The following is an 18,866-nucleotide window of genomic DNA, read 5'->3' as shown; positions in this document are numbered from 1 at the left end:
GGTAGAGAGAGATGGAGGTAGGGAGGGAGTGGGTGAGAGAGAGATGGAGGGAGGGAGGAGTGGGTGAGAGAGATGGAGTGGTGTGAGAGTGGAGGGAGGGAGGGAGTGGGTGAGAGATGGAGGGAGGGAGGGAGTGGGTGAGAGATGGAGGGAGGGAGTGGGTGGGTGAGAGAGATGGAGGGAGAGGGTGAGAGAGACAGAAAGAGAGACAGGGATGGGTGGACAGGGTTCATGTCAGTGAGAAACCTTATATTTACATATAGCCATGCACTGTATTGCTGATAGACTAGACAGATTAGACACAGATTAGAGACAGACTAGACAGATTAGAGACAGACTAGACAGAGAGACAGACTAGACTAGACGGAGAGACAGACAGACCAGACGGAGAGACAGACAGACTAGACAGAGAGACAGACAGACTAGACAGAGAGACCAGACAGACTAGACAGAGAGACAGACAGACTAGACAGAGAGACAGACAGACTAGACAGAGAGGACAGACAGACTAGACAGAGAGACAGACAGACTAGACAGAGAGACAGACAGACTAGACAGAGAGACAGACAGACTAGACAGAGAGACAGACAGACTAGACAGAGAGACAGACAGACTAGACAGAGAGACAGACAAAGACTACGACAGAGAGACAGACAGACTAGACAGAGAGACAGAGACAGACTAAGACCAGACTAGACAGACTAGACAAGAGACGAGCAGACAGGGCAATAGACAGACAATAGACAGACAATAGACAGACAGACAATAGACAGACAGACAATAGACAGACAGACTAGACAGACAAGACAGCTGAGACACTGCAGTACCTGCATGCATTTTCTTGAGAGTCTCGTAGGTGAAGAAGCTGAGTCCAGCGTAGGGCACCACACCCAGTATGGTGGGGGTGAAACCACGATACAGCGTCTTCAAACCCTCCTCACGAGAGATACGCACAAACACATGGATTATGTTACTGTACCTGAGGGGAGAAGAGAGATGGGATGTAAAGTGCGAGTTATTCGCAGCACCACAAACAGTCTGTGTGTGTGTACTGTGCATTCGGAAAGTATTCAGTCCCCTTGACTTCTTCCACATTTTGTTACGTTTCAGCCTTATTCTAAAATTGATTAAATCATTTTTTCCCCCTCATCAATCTACACACCATAATAACAAAGCAAAAACAGGTTTAGAATCTTTTGTAAATGTATTAAAATTAAAAAACTGAAATATCACATTTACATAAATATTCAGACCCTTTACTCAGTACTTTGTTGAAGCAACTTTGGCAGCGATTACAGTCTCGTGTCTTCTTGGGTATGACACCTGACAAGCTTGGCACACCTGTATTTGGGGAGTTCCTCACATTTGTCTCTGCAGATCCTCTCAAGCTCTGTCATGTTGGATGGGGAGCGTTGCTGCACAGCTATTTTCAGGTCTCTCCAGAGATGTTCGATCAGGTTCAAGTCCAGGCTCTGGCTTGACCACTCAAGGACATTCAGAGAGTTGTCCTGAAGTCACTCCTGCGTTGTCCTGGCTGTGTGCTTACGGTTGTTGTCCTGTTCGAAGGTGAACCTTCGCCCCCCAGTCTGAACCTGAGCGCTCTGGAGCAGGTTTTCATCAAGGATCTCTCTGTACTTTGCTCCGTTCATCTTTCCCTCGATCCTGACGAATCTCCCAGTCATCAAACAGGCAAAGCATCAATACAGGACTAAGATCGAATCATACTACACCGGCTCCAAAACTCGTCGGATGTGGCAGGGCTTGCAAACTGTTACAGATTACAAAGGGAAGCACAGCCGTGAGCTGCCCAGTGACACAAACCTGCCAGACGAGCTAAATAACTTATATGCTCGTTTCGAGGCAAGTAACACTGAAACATGCATGAGCGCATCAGCTGTTCCAGATGATTGTGTGATCACGCTCTCTGCAGCTGATGCGAGTAAGACCTTAAAAACAGGTCAACATTCACAAGGTCGCAGTGTCAGATGGATTACCAGGACATGTACTCCGAGCATGTGCTGACCAACTGGCAAGTGTCTTCACTGACATTTTCAAACTCTCCCTGTCGGGGTCTGTGGGGTGGTAAGGGTAGGTAACAACACATCCGCCACGATGACCCTTAACACGGGGGCCCCTCAGGGGTAATTGCTCAGCCCCCTCTGGTACTCCCTATTCACTCATGACTGCACGGCCAGGCACAACTCCAACACCATCATTTGCTGATGACAACAATGGTAGGCCTGATCACCGACAACGATGAGACAGCCTATAGGGAGGTCAGAGAACTGACCGTGTGGTGCAAGGACAAAAACCACTCCCTCAACGTGATCAAGACAATGGAGATGATTGTGGACTAGAGGAAGAGGACCGAGCACGCCCCCATTCTCATCGACGGGGCTGCAGTGGAGCAGGTTGAGAGCTTCAAGTTCCTTGGTGACCACATCAAACAAACTAACATGGTCCAAGCACACCAAGACAGTCATGAAGAGGGCACAACAATGCCTATTCCCCCTGGCATGGGTCTTCAGATGCTCAAATAGTATTACAGCTGCACCATCAAGAGCATCCTGAAAGGTTGCATCCCTGCCTGGTATGGCAACTGCTCGGCCTCCGACCGTAAGGCACTACAGAGGGTAGTGTGTACYGCCCAGTACATTACACACCCCCCCACCCTCTTCTACGCTGCTGCTACTCTGTTATTATCTATGCATAGTCACTTTAATAACTCTACCTACATGTACATATTACCTCAACTACCTCGACACCGGTGCCCCCGCACATTGACTCTGTACCGGTACCCCCTGAATATAGCCTCCACATTGACTCTGTACCGGTACCCCCTTGAATATAGCCTCCCACATTGATCTGTACGGTGATGTTCGCCTGATATAGCTCCACATTGACGTCTGTAACTGGGTACCCTGGTATATAGCCCCCACATTGACTCTGTACCGGTACCCCCTGAATATAGCCTCCATTACCGCCTACCCCTGACTTAGCTCCACATTGACTCTGTACCGGTACCCCTGCATATAGCTCAGACATTGTTATTTACTGCTGCTCTTCAATTATGTTTTATCCTTCTCTCACATTTTTTTTGGGGGGGGGGGGGGGGGTTATTTTCTTAAAACTGCATTGTTGGTCAAGGGCTTATAAGTAAGCATTTCACTGTAAGGTCTATACCTGTTGTATTCGGCGCATGTGACAAATACATTTGATTTGAGTCCCTGCCGCTGGAAAACATCCCCACAGCATGATGCTGCAACCACCATGCTTCCACGTAGGGATGGTGCCAGATTTCCTCCAGACGTGACACTTGGCATTCAGGCCAAAGTGTGGTGCCTTGTGGCAAACTCCAAGCAGGCTGTCGTGTGCCTTTTACTGAGGAGTGGCTTCCGTCCGGCCACTCTACCATAAAGGCCTGATWGGTGGAGTGCTGTAGAGATGGTTGTCCTTCTGGAAGGTTCTCCAATATCCACAGAGGAACTCTGGAGCTCCGTCAGAGTGACCATCYGGTTCTTGGTTCTCATAGCAAAGGGTCTAAATACTAATGTAAAAWWWMMTATTTCTGTTGATCATTTTTAATAAATGTGCGAAAATGTCTAAAAACCTGTTTTCGCTTTGTCATTATGTGGTATTGTGTGTAAACTGATGAGGAAAACAAAATATTTATTACATTTTAGAATTAGGCTGTAACGTAACAAAATGTGGAAAAAGGGAAGGGGTCTGAATACTTCCKAAATGTACTGTGTGTGGGAGTGTGTGTGTTCTCAGAGGCAGGGGTAGTTGTCTTACATCTCCTTGGGCGTGACAGCCATCCTGGCTCGCACCATGTCCAGAGGGTAGGTGAGCATGGCAGCTGTGGTACCGGCCATAGAACCCGCCAGTAACCTTGGCACCGGCGGCAGGGCTCTGGAACACAGTACACAGGATACATAAGGGCCTGATTTGACKATCTTTGAATACCTAGGCTCTGATCCAGGCTTGAGGAACATGGAAAAAACAGCAGACACTAGGCAGAGTTGCAAAGAAAAAGTAATATCTCAGACTGGCCAATAAAAAGACAAGATTAAGATGAGAAAAAGAACACAGACACTGGACAGAGGAACACTGCCTAGAAGGCCAGCATACCAGAGTCACCTCTTTCTTCACTGTTGATGTTGAGACTGGTGTTTTGCGCATACTATTTAATGAAGCTGCCAGTTGAGGACTTGTGAGGCGTCTGTTTCTCAAACTAGACACACTAATGTACTTGTCCTCTTGCTCAGTTGTGCACCGGGGCTCCCACTCCTCTTTTTATTCTGGTTAGAGCTAGTTTGCGCTGTTCTGTGAAGGGAGTAGTACACAGCGTTGTACGAGATCTTCAGTTTCCATTACTTCTTGAATAATATAAAAGCCTAATGAGCTTAGTCCAATTGTCATACCCAATCAGAATCCAAAATATTAGTATTTATTTTATTTAACCAGGAAGGGCTCATTAAGATTTGAAATCTTATTTTCAAGAGCGTCCTGGTCAAGATAGGCAGCACCAAGTCATTACCAATTACAGAAAGACAACATGACAAACTACAAGTAATRTAGTAAAAACCATAGAAATCACAGGAGTGTAACGAAATCATAAAACAGCAAATTAAAAAGATTGACAGGTCAAGGAATAGCCTCAAAATCCTTCAATGATTTAAAAACACCAAATCGGGACAAGTTCTTCCAGTTTAAAAATTATTTTGTAAGGCGTTCCAAGCTGATGGCGCAGAGTACATAAAAGCCCTTTTATCAAATTCAGTTCAGCCATTTGGAACAGTTAGCAGGTCACCTCCCTGACCAAGGCCCTTCTCCCCCAATTGCTCAGTTTGGCCTGCCGGCCTGCTCTAGGAAGGGTCTTGGTGGATCCAAATTTCTTCCATTTAAGAATGATGGAGGCCACTGTATTCTTGGGGACCTTCAATGGTGCAGAATTGTTTTGGTACCCTTCCCCAGATCTGTTCCTCAACACAATCCTGTCTCGGAGCTCTACGGACAATTCCTTCGACCTCYTGGCTTGGTTTTTACTCTGACATGAACTGTCAACRGTGGGACCTTATATAGACAGGTGTGTGCCTTTCCAAATCCTGTCCAATTAATTGAACTTACCACAGGTGGACTCCAATCAAGTTGAAACATCTCAAGGATGATCAATAGAAACAAGATGCACCTGAGCTTAATTTCAAGTCTCAAAGCAAAGGGTCTAAATAGTTGGGAGAAGTTGTTCTCGGAGGATGTGTTGGTACCATTCTCTATTCATGGCTGTGTTCTTAGGCAAAATTGTGAGTGAGCCCACTCCCTTGGCTGAGAAGCAACCCCACACATGAATGGTCTCAGTATGCTTTACTGTTGGCATGACACAGGACTGATGGTAGCGCTCACCTTGTCTTCTCCGGACAAGCTTTTTTCCAGATGCCCCAAACAATCGGAAAGGGGATTCATCAGAGAAAATGACTTTACCCCAGTCCTCAGCAGTCCAATCCCTGTATCTTTTGCAGAATATCAGTCTGTCCCTGATGTTTTTCCTGGAGAGAAGTGGCTTCTTTGCTGCCCTTCTTGACACCAGGCCATCCTCCAAAAGTCTTCGCCTCACTGTGCGTGCAGATGCACTGTGCGTGCAAGCACTGTACTGGTGGTGCCCCGATCCCGCAGCTGAATCAACTTTAGGAGACGGTCCTGGCACTTGCTGGACTTTCTTGGGCACCCTGAAGCCTTCTTCACAACAATTGAACCGCTCTCCTTGAAGTTCTTGACGATCCGATAAATGGTTGATTTAGGTGCAATCTTACTGGCAGCAATATCCTTGCCTGTGAAGCACATTTTTGTGCAAAGCAATGATGACATCACGTGTTTCCTTGCAGGTAACCATGGCTGACAGAGGAAGAGCAATGATTCCAAGCACCACCCTCCTTTTGAAGCTTCCAGTCTGTTTTTCGAACTCAATCAGCATGACAGAGTGATCTCCAGCCTTGTCCTCGTCAACACTCACACCTGTGTTAACGAGAGAATCACTGACATGTCAGCTGGTCCTTTTGTGGCAGGGCTGAAATGCAGTTGACATGTTTATTGGGGATTCAGTTCATTTGAATGGCAAAGAGGGACTTTGCAATTAATTGCAATTCATCTGACCACTCTTCATAACATTCTGGAGTATATACAAACTGAGGCAGCAGACTTTGTGAAAATGTATATTTGTGTCATTCTCAAAACTTTTGGCCACGACTGTACATTGCTTTGGCCTAGCTAGTTAACGTTATCAACCAGAGGGACATTACAATTCCTAGCTAGTTGTCTAACACTAGATGTAAACAGCAGCATTGACTTCCTATTTTAAAAAGGCCTCGATGAGTAGAATGACTAGCTAGCTAGCTAATTAACGTTAGTTTTTGAAACCATCCAGTCCTATGATTAATTGTCTATCATATACAAAGTATTATGTGTTTCTGGCAGTGCAGTTATGATATCCACCAACATATTTGAAAAGACAGTACAACCCCAATCGAAGTAATTACAGATTGACCCTTTTCTCAACATTGTAATATCACTATGTTCTACTGGAAACCTGCCTTTATCTATGCATACGGGTGTGTAATGTGATTATCTCCCCCTCCGTGCCACACCCCCAGGTGTGAGCCCGCTTTGAGAAGGTTCTGGAAGACCCTGAGTCTTTGACGAATCACAGGAGGATAGGATCAGCAATAATCTGCAATGGACGTCACCAACAATGAGAGATCGGCTACACCTAKAGTCAGACCATTACTAGGAGGGTGTGTGTGGATGTGAGTGGTCTTTCTTTATCTCATCGTTCACTGGTCATTTCTGTCATGCCCTGATCTCTAATTCCCCCTCTCTCTCCCTCCCCATCTTTCTCCCTCTCACAGTGTGAAGGTGGTGTATAATGAGCTCCACAACACTCATGGCCATCTGCGCTGGTGGAAGAACACCCACAGACTYGGCATGCCCACTGACTAGCTTCAGTTCCAGGTGTGCGTGCGTGCGTTGCACCTGGAACTGAGACCAGTCAGTCGGCATGCTCGGTCTGTGATTGTTCTTTGTCGATGTTACATGAAAACACTCAAGCACGCGGTACACTTTTGAAAATGGTATTATCCCGACAATTGAATTTAGAAACACTTGTGTGTAGCCTACAGCCACGTGTGCAGCCTACAGCCACGTGTGCAGCCTACAGCCACGCTAAACGGTCTGGATTTGCCCCGGAGTCTGTTTTGAACCGTAGACATTGTTTTTAATCGTCCCATAGATGACGGGGCGTCCTTAATTTCGAGCCTTGGAGAMAATTATTTTATGAAGACATAAAAACAATTTTGTTGTAATTGTAATGTTGCAATATTAAATAGGGTACCAAGAGTGGCCAACCATCCTCCAGGAGAGCCTTAAAAAGGAAATTGTTGTATTTTGAAGCTTGAATATGCAAAGAAGCCAATAGGRAGAATGTAGCCTATATCTCTGTCTGATTCTCTATGGTAGAAGGATAGTAATGCATTTTGTAAAGTGGCATCCTTGCATCATACAATGACGTGAAAATGMTGTTACATAGTGACAAGTGGTAAAAAAAGTAATATCAAGCCTTGCCTGTTAAGTTGAATAGTTTAATTTGCAGTGTAGTGCTAGGGCAAAAATGTGCACCCCTTTGGGTCCCCAGGACCAGGATTAACAAATGCGGTTCTATCTAGACTAATCACAATCCTCATCATTTTTAATAAAGTGAACAAACTTTGTTTCATATTCTTGTTTGTGCTAAGGAGGTCCAGTAGGTTCATATGAATAGTACTGCTGAATGTATTACAATCATGTTGGTAGGGTTGACTTGAGTTAAATATTGTTATGTTTTGGTATTGTAATGCATTCTGCAACTGGTCTCATCACCTGCTGCTTGCATTTCAATAGCTAAGTTGTTAATGTTTATGAATTACACAATTGCCAGAAAGAGAGGATAAATTAGGCTAAGATGCTTGCTTAAACATCAGTCAACAGCCAAATTAGTGCAGAACAACATTGCCTGGACACTTATATGTACGATTTTGTGATGAGATTCCAAATAATATTGGAGATATGAGCGAAGAGTAATACTACAAATTACGGAACTAAATTTGGCACACCCGTTGAGAACACAATTCTCTAAAATAGTCAGRAGATGGTGCCACAATGCGCTCGCTACTTTTCTTGCCAGAAGAATGGATAAAACATTTAGCATTCTCCGTAGGGATTCTCTAAGAATATCTTATTCCCCATTAGGCAGGAACCTAGCCTCTGGACAAGATTAGTTTATATATGGATGGTTACTCACTTGCCCTGGAAGCCGAAGTATCCTCCCAGTAGTCTCTTGTACTGCTCGTGTGCACAGAACTGGATGGCAGCGTAGGGGATGACCCGTACCATGGTGGCAGAGTTGCCCCTCCACAGGCTGAGGAAGCCATCCTTCAGGTAGGTCCGATAGATCAACCTATACGCCTCCTGGGGGTGGACCAACAGCATGGGGTCTCATCATCATCATCATAAAGTATGAAAAGAAAAAATAATTWAAAATTCCTTTTATTAAGCAAACCAGATGGCACCATTCTGTTGTTGTTTTTTATTTACGGAAAGCCACGGCCACACAACATTCAGACATCATTACCAAACGAAGCATGTGTGTTTAGTTGAGTCTGCCAGATCAGAGGCAGTAAGGATGACCAGGAATGTTCGGTTGATAAAAGCGTGAATTTGACTATTTTCCTGTCCTGTTAAGCATTCAAAATGTAACGAGTACTTTTGGGTGTCAGGGAAAATGTATGGAGTAAAAAGTACAATATTTTATTTAGGAATGTAGTGAAGTAAAAGTAGTCAAAGTAAAGTACAGATACACCAAAAAACGACTTAAGTAAAAATACTTTCAAGTACTACTTAAGTACTTTACACCACTGGGTGAATCATGAATCATCATCAAATGAATTTTACACAGTACATGGGTCAAACAACTCACCTTGGCAGAGAATCTTGCTGAGGACACTACAATGAAGGAAATAAATAGACAAAAATGTATGACATTGAAAATAAAAATAATTGATTCCTCACTATTCCAAAAGCATGTGAGAAGTGTTGCTGCCTACCTTGGAAGATTATCTTGGTTCTATCCAGCGGGGCSACAGCGGTTTTAGCCAAGGCTCCAGCTAAGGCCCCTGAGAGGAGGGAGTTAACCACGGACCGTGTCTGGGGCTTTAGACCCTGCACAGACAGATGGATGGACGGAGAGCAGGAGGGGACAAACATGACCAAAAGGGGTCAATCAATTGATAACTACTAACAGAAACAAAGACATTATGCATAAATAGTTCATGTAGGCCTATGAATAAGCAGTAAGAATTTCCATACAAAACAATGTATCTGACTGAGTCGGTGGAAAAAGAAGATTTAAGGAAGATTAAGATTTATTTAGATTTAATGAGATCAACAACATTTCCCTGCCTGGGAGTGCCCTGATAGATTCATTCTAAACTAAAACTAATCCAATACAGGCATCTTGTTAATATTATAAAAACACATGTCATAACTCAGCAAGTCCAAACACCTTCAGGCTGTTTGATGGGGTTATTCCAAGCCTGCCAGCCACTCCTCCCTGTCATAATGTAGTTATCCAACTAAATGTCCCTACATGCAGGACAGCAGACCGGGCCTGGTTCCACAGCCTGTCCCGAGCTAACCCAAGCCTGTCCCGAGCTAACCCAAGCCTGTCCCGAGCTAACCCAAGCCTGTCCCGAGCTAACCCAAGCCTGTCCCGAGTTAAGCCAGCAAGAGCAGAGTGAGTGAGTGAGCAGCGAGAGCACAGAGCGAGAGACTGAGTGTCAGTCAGAGAGACGGAGTGTGAGAGAGAGCAGAGAGTGAGAGAGAGCAGAGAGAAGTGAGTGAAGAGAGTGAAGAGCAGAGAGTGAAGAGAGAGTGAAGAGAGAGCAGAGAGTGAGAGAGAGCAGAGAGTGAGAGAGAGCAGAGAGCAGAGAGTGAAGAGAGAGAGAGAGAGAGTGAGACAGAGAGAGAGAGCAGAGTGAGAGAAGAGAGTGAGTAGAGAGAGGAAGAGAGTGAGAGAGAGAGAGCAGAGGGCTGAGGAGCGTGAGACGAGAGTGGAGAGCAAGAGAGAGCAGAGTGAGAAGAGAGTGAGAGAGGTGAAGAGAGAGGAGAGGGAGAAGGGTGAGAGAGAGAGAAGAGGTGAAGAGAGAGAGAAGAGGAGAGAGAGAGAGCAGAGAGTGAGAGAGAGAGCAAGAGAGTGAAGAGAAGAGAGAGAGTGAAGAGAAGAGAGAGCAGAGAGTGAAAGGAGAGAGAGAGAGAGTGAGAGAGAGAGCAGAGAGTGAAGAGAGAGAGCAGAGAGTGAGAGAGAGAGCAGAGAGTGAAGAGAGAGAGCAGAGAGTGAAGAGAGCAGAGAGTGAAGAGAGCAGAGAGAGAGAGAGCAGAGAGTAGAGAGTGAGAGAGGGCCGAGCGAGAGCGAGGCATAGAAAGAAGGAAAAATAAAGAAAAAAAAAGAGGGAAGGACTGGGGGAGGCTGTGTGTCCAGTTGAATGGACTGGCTCAGCTCATCCCACTCCTCCTCTCCTCTGTTCTCATTCACTCCATTCCTGAGACGTCTCGCACAGTGACCAATGTAAGAATAAACAAACACACTCAAGTGGAAAAAGTAAAAGAGACTGGGAGATAGGCTAGTGTGTGTCAACTGTGTGTGTGTGTGTGACAAGAAAAGATAGCCAGCCCTGACGATGAGTCATAAAATAAAACAAGTACTGACAAGAAGTCAATAGTAGAAAAACAAGATAGAAGAATGTGGCCCTGTTTGAACATAGAAGTCTCTTGTTACTGGCATTAAACCACTCCTAGAATGTTGTGAACTGACTGTAAACAACAGACAGCTGTACCTTGATATTCTATATGATAAACACGTTGCACGCCACTAGGGGGTAGAAGAAGCAGAATAGAGCCAATACAGAATATAGGCTATCTTTGCCATGCATATCCTCATATCATGGCTTTGAGTTATTTTGTTTAGGCCTACTGTTCATCTTGCATTAAGAAATTGTTTTTAGTCCAGAATAATTTATTCTCTTGTCCAGGTTAAGGCATGACCTTCCTTCACACAAAGGAAAGCCATTGGAAGCTATAGTTATGGTGGGGAAAAGGCCTTATTCCAAACCGGCTCCTAGCCCCTAGGCAAAACAATATGTAGACCTGCAAAGGTTAGACTTGGAATTAAGAGTTGGGTTAATAATGGAGTCAAAGTTTGAGTTTTTCCTAATCACATGACCAGACGGGGGAAAACTCCAGGCCCCAGCCAATGAACAGATGAAACTCCAGGCCCCAGCCAATGAACAGATGAAACTCCAGGCCCCAGCCAATGAACAGAATGAACATTCCAGGCCCCCAGCCAATGAACAGATGAAACTCCAGCTTACCTCTGCCTGGCTGTCGGAGGCAGTGGCAGCACTCTCCTTGTGTGAGTGGCGTTGCCTGTTGTTGCTGGACTCCATTCCCCATCCCGTGGACTACGACGCTCACCAGCCGCTGCCCCACTCATACACACCGGCCACCGGGAGGCGGCAACGCCAACTACCTGAAACTAGGAACGGCAAGGCCCAAGGGACTAACAGAGAGGGAAAAACACATGAATGTCATGTCAATGCAGATTCTTGTCTCAAGCAACCTCTCTACTGATTGCCACTGTTTGTCAGCTGAAATGCAACACTGACAAGCCACTAGAATTAGGTCACACAACAACAATTACTAATGCCCCACTGAACAGATCTTTACCACAGTAGCCAAATCCCTGTAGATCAATTGACATGACAAAGAATGGGTAACAGAGCAGAAACTCTATGGACGACAGCTCAATTAGTGAATTATTAACTAATCAGGGCACATTAATAAAGCCCTGTGAGAGGCTTTGCCTTCAGGAGTAATGCCCCTGTAAAGTGAGCTCTCTGTTCCACCCTTACACAACATTGTTCTAGGCTAGCCCTGTATTTACACAACCGTTGGAGGTCTAGGCTAGCCCTGTATTTACACAACGTGGGTGGTCTAGGCTAGCCCTGTATTTACACAAGCGTTGGAGGTCTAGGCTAGCCCTGTATTTACACAAGCGTTGGAGTTCTAGGCTAGCCCTGTATTTACACAAGCGTTGGAGGTCTAGGCTAGCCTGTATTTACACAAGCGTTGGAGGTCTAGGCTAGCCTGTATTTACACAAGCGTTGGAGTTCTAGGCTAGCCCTGTATTTACACAAGCGTTGGGAGTCTAGGCTAGCCCTGTATTTTACACAACCGTGGGAGGTCTAGGCTAGCCCTGTATTTACACAACCATTGTTCTAGGCTAAGCCCTGTATTTACACAACGCGTGGCAGGTCTAGGCTAGCCCTGTATTTACACTACCGTGGGAGGTCTAGGCTAGCCCTGTATTTACACTACCGTGGGAGGTCTAGGCTAGCCCTGTATTTAGCCATCAACAGAAAAGTTGCTGTATGGTGTTTTCTATACATTCACGGCTGCTTTGACAAAGATCTCACTTGGAGTTTATGACAACAAAATAAAAGGACATTTAAAAGTTTCCACCACAATGTATCCAGACTGAGCGTTAACATTGAAAGAATGAAGAGAGAGACATTTGAGAGCAACAGGCTACTTGAGTTACCCCTCTGTCCGTCTGCCCTACATCTCAGGGCTATAATAAGTTACTGGGCAACATTTCATCAACAGAAGCACCTCTGGACTGGCACAGCACAAAGCTGCTGCTGCTTTCTGGGTGAAAGGTGTCTGTCCAAGGCAGAGGTGACACTGAAGAACACCACCATACACTAGGGCCATCACGATACCAGAATCACCATACTATGATACCAGATTTGCAAAATAAACAAAGGTGACAACATGAGGCTGTTTTTTCCAACATTTGGACTGTTTTCCTCAAGAAATTAAGTCTGATTCATGTTTTGTTACCTTGTCACGATACTTCTGAGTATCTCGATACTGGTGACAACTCTACAAAATACAGCTCAGTGAGCTCACACCTACTCTTATATTGTGCAGGCGCGCACACACACACACACACACACACACACAAGCTCATCACAGCACTTTTATTTTCTCAGGGTCACGTCGCAAACAAAGGGAACAAAGTGCACCACATAAAAAAAGGAGTCACTAAACTAAAATATGGAATTGCCAGTCAAACACACAGCATAAACGGTGTATGCCCACAGAGGGACTCCACCTCATCCTACTCTGAGAGAAGAAACAAAGCAAGCTAAATAATCTCTGTCGAGGATATCTAGGCTAATCTACAGGTCTTTCAATTAATCATCACACTGCAAAAATCACCCATTCTTGAAACCCAGACTGAACCGCCTTCTAGGAACAGCGAGGAGAATGAGGGATGAAAAGAGCAGTATAGAGGGATGAGCCTAGAAAGAGAGCAAACAAACAGGGGCTGTTGGAAGACGGTGTAGTCATTGGCAACTAATATTGGCATCCCTACAGCATGGCCAAATACCAAACTGCAGAAAAAGCACTGAAACAGCCCCCACCCCTCTCTCCTCACCCTCCCTCTCAAATAGAGGTCGACCGATTATGATTTTTCAATGCCGYTACCGATTATTGGAGGACCAWAAAAAGATTTTARATTACTTATATTATTTATTTGTAATAATGACAATTACAACAATACTGAATGAACACTTAATTTAACTAAATATAATACATCAATAAAATCAATTTAGCCGCAAATAAATAATGAAACATGTTCAATTTGGTTTAAATAATGCAAAAACAAAGTGTTGGAGAAGAAAGTAAAAGTGCAATATGTGCCATGTAAGAAAGCTAACGTTCCTTGCTCAGAACATGAGAACATATGAAAGCCGGTGGTTCCTTTTAACATGAGTCTTCAATATTCCCAGGTAAGAAGTTTTAGGTTGTAGTTATTATAGGAATTATAGGACTATTTCTCTCTATACCATTTGTATTTCATATACCTTTGACTATTGGATGTTATTATAGACACTTTAGTATTGCCAGTGTAACAGTATAGCTTCCGTGCCTCTCCTCGCTCCTACCTGGGCTCGAACGAGGGGAACAACTACTCCAAGTCTCAGAGCGAGTGACGTTTGAAACGCTATTAGCGCGCACCCCGCTAACTAGCTAGCCATTTTACATCGGTTACACCAGCCTAATCTCAGGAGTTGATAGGCTTGAAGTCATAAACAGCAGAGCTGCTGGCAAAACGCACGAAAGTGCTTGATTGAATGAATGCTTACGAGCCTGCTGGTGCCTACCATCGCTCAGTCAGACTGCTCTATCAAATCATAGACTTAATTATAAACATAATACACACACAGAAATACAAGCCTTAATATGGTCGAATCCGGAAACTATCATCTCGAAAACAAAACATTTATTCTTTCAGTGAAATACGAACCGTTCCGTATTTTATCTAACGGGTGGCATCCATAAGTCTAAATATTCCTGTTACATTGCACAACCTTCAATGTTATGTTCATAATTACTAAAAATTCTGGCAAATTAGTTCGCAATGAGCCAGGCGGCCCAAACTGTTGCAATAACCTGACTGCGTGCAATAAATGCAAGAGAAGTGACATAATTTCACCTGGTTAATATTGCCTGCTAACCTGGATTTCTTTTTAGAAAATATGCAGGTTTAAAAATATATACTTCTGTGTATTGATTTTAAGAAAGGCATTGATGTTTATGGTTAGGTACAGTCGTGCAACGATTGTGCTTTTTTCGCAAATGCGCTTTTTTAAATCATCCCCCATTTGGCGAAGTTGGCTGTCTTCATTTCTTCCTAACAGTCTTCACACAGTTCACAACGAGCCAGGCGGCCCAAACTGCTGCATATACCCTGACTCTGTTGCAAGAGAAGTGACACAAAGAAATTCATGTTAGCAGGCAATATAACTAAACATGCAGGTTTAAAAAAATATACTTGTGTATTGATTTTAAGAAAGGCATTGATGTTTATGGTTAGGTATCTTTTTCGCGAATGCGCACCGCATCGATTATATGCAACAGAGGACACGGTAGATAAACTAGTAATATCATCAACCATGTGTAGTTAACTAGTGATTATAATTGATTGATTTTGATGTTTTATAATATAAGTTTAATGCTAGCTACCAACTTACCTTGGCTTCTTACTGCATTCGCGTAACAGGCAGGCTCCTCGTGGAGTGCAATGAGAAGCAGGTGGTTAGAGCGTTGGACTAGTTAACCGTAAGGTTGTGTAACGGATGTGAAATGGCTAGCTAGTTAGCGGTGGTGCGCGCTAATAGCCTTTCAATCGGTGACGTCACTTGCTCTGAGACCTTGAAGTAGTGGTTCCCCTTGCTCTGCAAMGGCCGCGGCTTTTGTGGAGCGATGGGTAACGATGCTTCGTGGGTGACTGTTGTTGATGTGTGCAGAGGGCCCCTGGTTCGCGCCCGGGTCGGGGCGAGGGGACGGACTAAAGTTAAACTGTTACAGTTGCAAGATTGAATCCCTGAGCTGACAAGGTAAAAATCTGTTGTTTTGCCCCTGAACAAGGCAGTTAACCCACCGTCCCTAGGCCGTCATTGAAAATAAGAATGTGTTCTTAACTGACTTGCCTAGTTAAATAAAGGTGTAAAAAAACAACAACAAAAAAACGGCCAAATCGGTGTCCAAAAATACCGATTTCCGATTGTTATGAAAACTTGAAATCGGCCCTAATTAATCGGCCATTCCGATTAATCGGTCGACCTCCACTCTCAACCTTCCTGCTACCCCTTATTGCCCCCTCCTGTCTGTCACCACTTTCGTGTTTGATGTGTATGCTCCTGAGTCATGAAATGTGACGTGTCAGCTGCATTCTGCCATGACAACAGAYGACCTGAGGAACATATTCATGGGTTCTCACGTTACATGTCATGAACATACACATCAGTCACAATGGAGTACTGTATTTTTAGTCAATTATTTCTAAGTAATCCTTTAAAAAAAGCAATTTAATTGGACTTACATGGGTAGTAGGTGTGTTGGTACAGTAGACTATTCTCCAAACTAGTCTAGGCCTGCTGTACTAGAAAGAGCTGATCCCAGACCTAAAACTCATTTTCTCCTGGCTTTCTCTTGTCCCTCTGCAGCAGACATATGGTGAGCAATACATTTGGAACATCGAATTGCAATCAAATCACAGTATCTAGACAGTACCTAGACAGTATCGCCAAGAGCAAGTTAGTTGAAACATCTATGGCAGCATTTTGTATAAGTTAACATGTAATGCACAGAAATGGAAACATACAGTGCATTCAGAAAGTATTCAGACCCCTTCCCCTTTTCCAAATTTTGTTACTTTACAGCCTTATTCTGAAAATAATTAAATACAAATTACTCATCTACACACACACACACACACACACACACACACACACACACAATAATGACAAAGCAAAACCAGGTTGTTATACATCTTGGCAAATTTATTTAAAATAAAAAACAGAAGTAACTAATTTACATAAGTATTCAGACCTTTTCAATGAGATTCAAAATTGAGTTCAGGTGCATCCTGTTTCCATTGATCATCCAACTTGGAGTCCACCTGTGGTAAATTCAATTGATTGGACATAATTTGGAAAGGGCACACACCTGTCTATATAAGGTCCCACAGTTGACAGTGCATGTCAGAGCAAAAACCAAGCCATGAGGTCAAAAGAATTGTCTGTAGAGCTTTGAAACAAGATTGTGTTGAGGCAAAGATCTGGGGAAGAGTACCAAAACATTTCTGCAGCATTGAAGGTCCAAGAACACAGTGGCATCCATCATTCTTAAATGGAAGAAGTTTGGAACACCAAGACTCTTCCCTAGAGCTGGCTGCCTGGCCAAACTGAGCAATCTGGGGAGAAGGGCCTTGGTCAGGGAGGTGACCAAGAACCCGATGGTCACTCTGACATAGATCTGGAGTTCCTCTGTGGAGATGGGAGAACCTTCCAGAAGGACAACCACCTCTGCAGCTCTCCACCAATCAGGCCTTTATGGTAGAGTGGCAAGACGGAAGCCACTCCTCAGTAAAAGGCACATGACAGCCCGCTTGGAGTTTGCCAAAAGGCATCTAAAGGACTCGCAGACCATGAGAAACAAGATTCTTTGGTCTGATGAAACCAAGATTAAAATCTTTGGCCTGAATGCCAGGCGTCACGTCTGGAGGAAACCTGGCACCATCCCTACGGTGACGCATGGTGGTGGCAGCATCATGATGTGGGAACGTTTTTAAGAGGCAGGGACTGGGAGACTAGTCCGGATCGAGGGAAAGATGAACGGAGCAAAGTACAGYGAGATCCTTGATGAAAACTGGAGCAAAGGTTCACCTTCCAACAGGACAACGACCCTAAGCACACAGCCAAGACAACGCAGGAGTGGCTTTGGGACAAGTCTCTGAATGTCCTTGAGTGGCCCAGCCAGAGCCCGGACTTGATCCAGATCAAACATCTCTGGAGAGACCTGAAAATAGCTGCGCAGCGACGCTCCCAGTCCAAATTCTAAACCTGTTTTTGCTTTGACATTATTGGGTATTGTGTGTAGATTGATGAGGGAAAAAACAATTTAATCCATTTTAGAACAAGGCTGTAATGTAACAAAATGTGGAAAAAGTCAGTCTGAATACTTTCCGAATGCACTGATCACATATCTGGGGTTCAATCTGCATCTAGTTTACTGTACTAACACACCTACCAAATGTATGGGAATATAGGCCTATAACAACAGGTTATACACCATATAGTAAATGTAACCTAGATATTCAGAATGTTTACCTAAGCGTTACATATTTAGGCAGCAAAGGATTAGCTAGCTAGGATTTCTATCTTCTTCGAGATCAGATGACATCATATATATATATTGACAAAATAACAGTGACATTGGACAAGTGGCTGCACACAGTGACAAAGGCACCAGAAGTTGACAAAGACGGACAACTTTTCTATTACTGGAGTGTCATCTCTACATGTATGTTAGCAAACTAGACATCTAACTAGTGACTAGCCAGGGTAACTAACCTATATATACGCACTGCAGATAATGCTAGCTAGCTACTGGTTGTTGAAACAGCATCTGGGCATAACAGGAGACCCGTTCCCTTCCATGCCGACACTGGTTCAACTGGTTGTTAATTTTATCAATAAGCAGTTACACAAGCATTGATATCTTACCTTGTCGATATCCTAGCACCCCTGTGGATCCTTCCGGGTTTCCTTATTTTTTAAATAAATGTACAGACGTTTTCTTTAAATATTCAGTTGGCAGCCTGTCTCCACCCTACGCCGTTCTTGAGTTTAGCGATGGCTATCGAACTGATTCTGAACACCAAAATAACTTAGCTAGCAGGGTTAGCAAGCTAGCTAAATAGCGATCTGTCACGTCAATGTTCAAAGTAGTGTGTCCACGTTTTGAATATAAAACTCTTGAAAGTTGAACACTTTCGTATCGCTAACGTCTTCAGATCCTGGAGACACTGTCTGTGACATTATTTTCTGTTTCATTGCCCCAACTATGACTTTAGTAACTGTCACCTTCCATGCTGTTTTGTATCTGCTGTGACACCGCTAGTAGCAAGCTTTGCAAGGGCGAGTGCGGTGGGATACTGGGAAATGAAGTCATTGGGAGGTGACGGATGCTTCGATAGGTCCGTTTGAGGGGCGTTAACGTAATCAACGAAAAGCTTTTGTTGGGAATCTTGAGTTTTTGTGAGTCTGAATTTTGCAACTAAAAATGCAAATAGAAAAGGGCTCACATATATAGAGTTGAAAGTTAATGTTCTGTCTGCAATGTGCAACACAAAGTGCCATGTCTCTATT

The 18,866-nt window shown here is 44.1% G+C and overlaps 1 protein-coding gene across 1 annotated transcript in view; it reads right to left on the bottom strand.

Moving 5' to 3' along the window:
* Window positions 1–18,602, bottom strand: part of slc25a42 (solute carrier family 25 member 42) — a 22,918-nt gene extending 4,316 nt beyond the window's left edge. The window contains exons 1-7 of the mRNA XM_023977103.2: window positions 18,222–18,602; window positions 11,454–11,641; window positions 9,132–9,246; window positions 9,005–9,030; window positions 8,330–8,496; window positions 3,796–3,912; window positions 828–979 (exon numbers count right to left, since the gene is read on the bottom strand). Of these exons, the coding sequence (XP_023832871.1) occupies window positions 828–979; window positions 3,796–3,912; window positions 8,330–8,496; window positions 9,005–9,030; window positions 9,132–9,246; window positions 11,454–11,528 (652 nt within the window). The 5' untranslated portion in view covers window positions 11,529–11,641; window positions 18,222–18,602. The remainder of the gene's footprint in view (window positions 1–827; window positions 980–3,795; window positions 3,913–8,329; window positions 8,497–9,004; window positions 9,031–9,131; window positions 9,247–11,453; window positions 11,642–18,221) is intronic.
* Window positions 18,603–18,866: the final 264 nt, after the last annotated feature.

The sequence above is a fragment of the Salvelinus sp. IW2-2015 genome, linkage group LG32 (assembly GCF_002910315.2).
Source record: "Salvelinus sp. IW2-2015 linkage group LG32, ASM291031v2, whole genome shotgun sequence".
Taxonomy (NCBI): domain Eukaryota; kingdom Metazoa; phylum Chordata; class Actinopteri; order Salmoniformes; family Salmonidae; genus Salvelinus; species Salvelinus sp. IW2-2015.
Note: the sequence above shows the minus strand (reverse complement) of the source record. Positions and strands in the feature narration are given on the sequence as shown.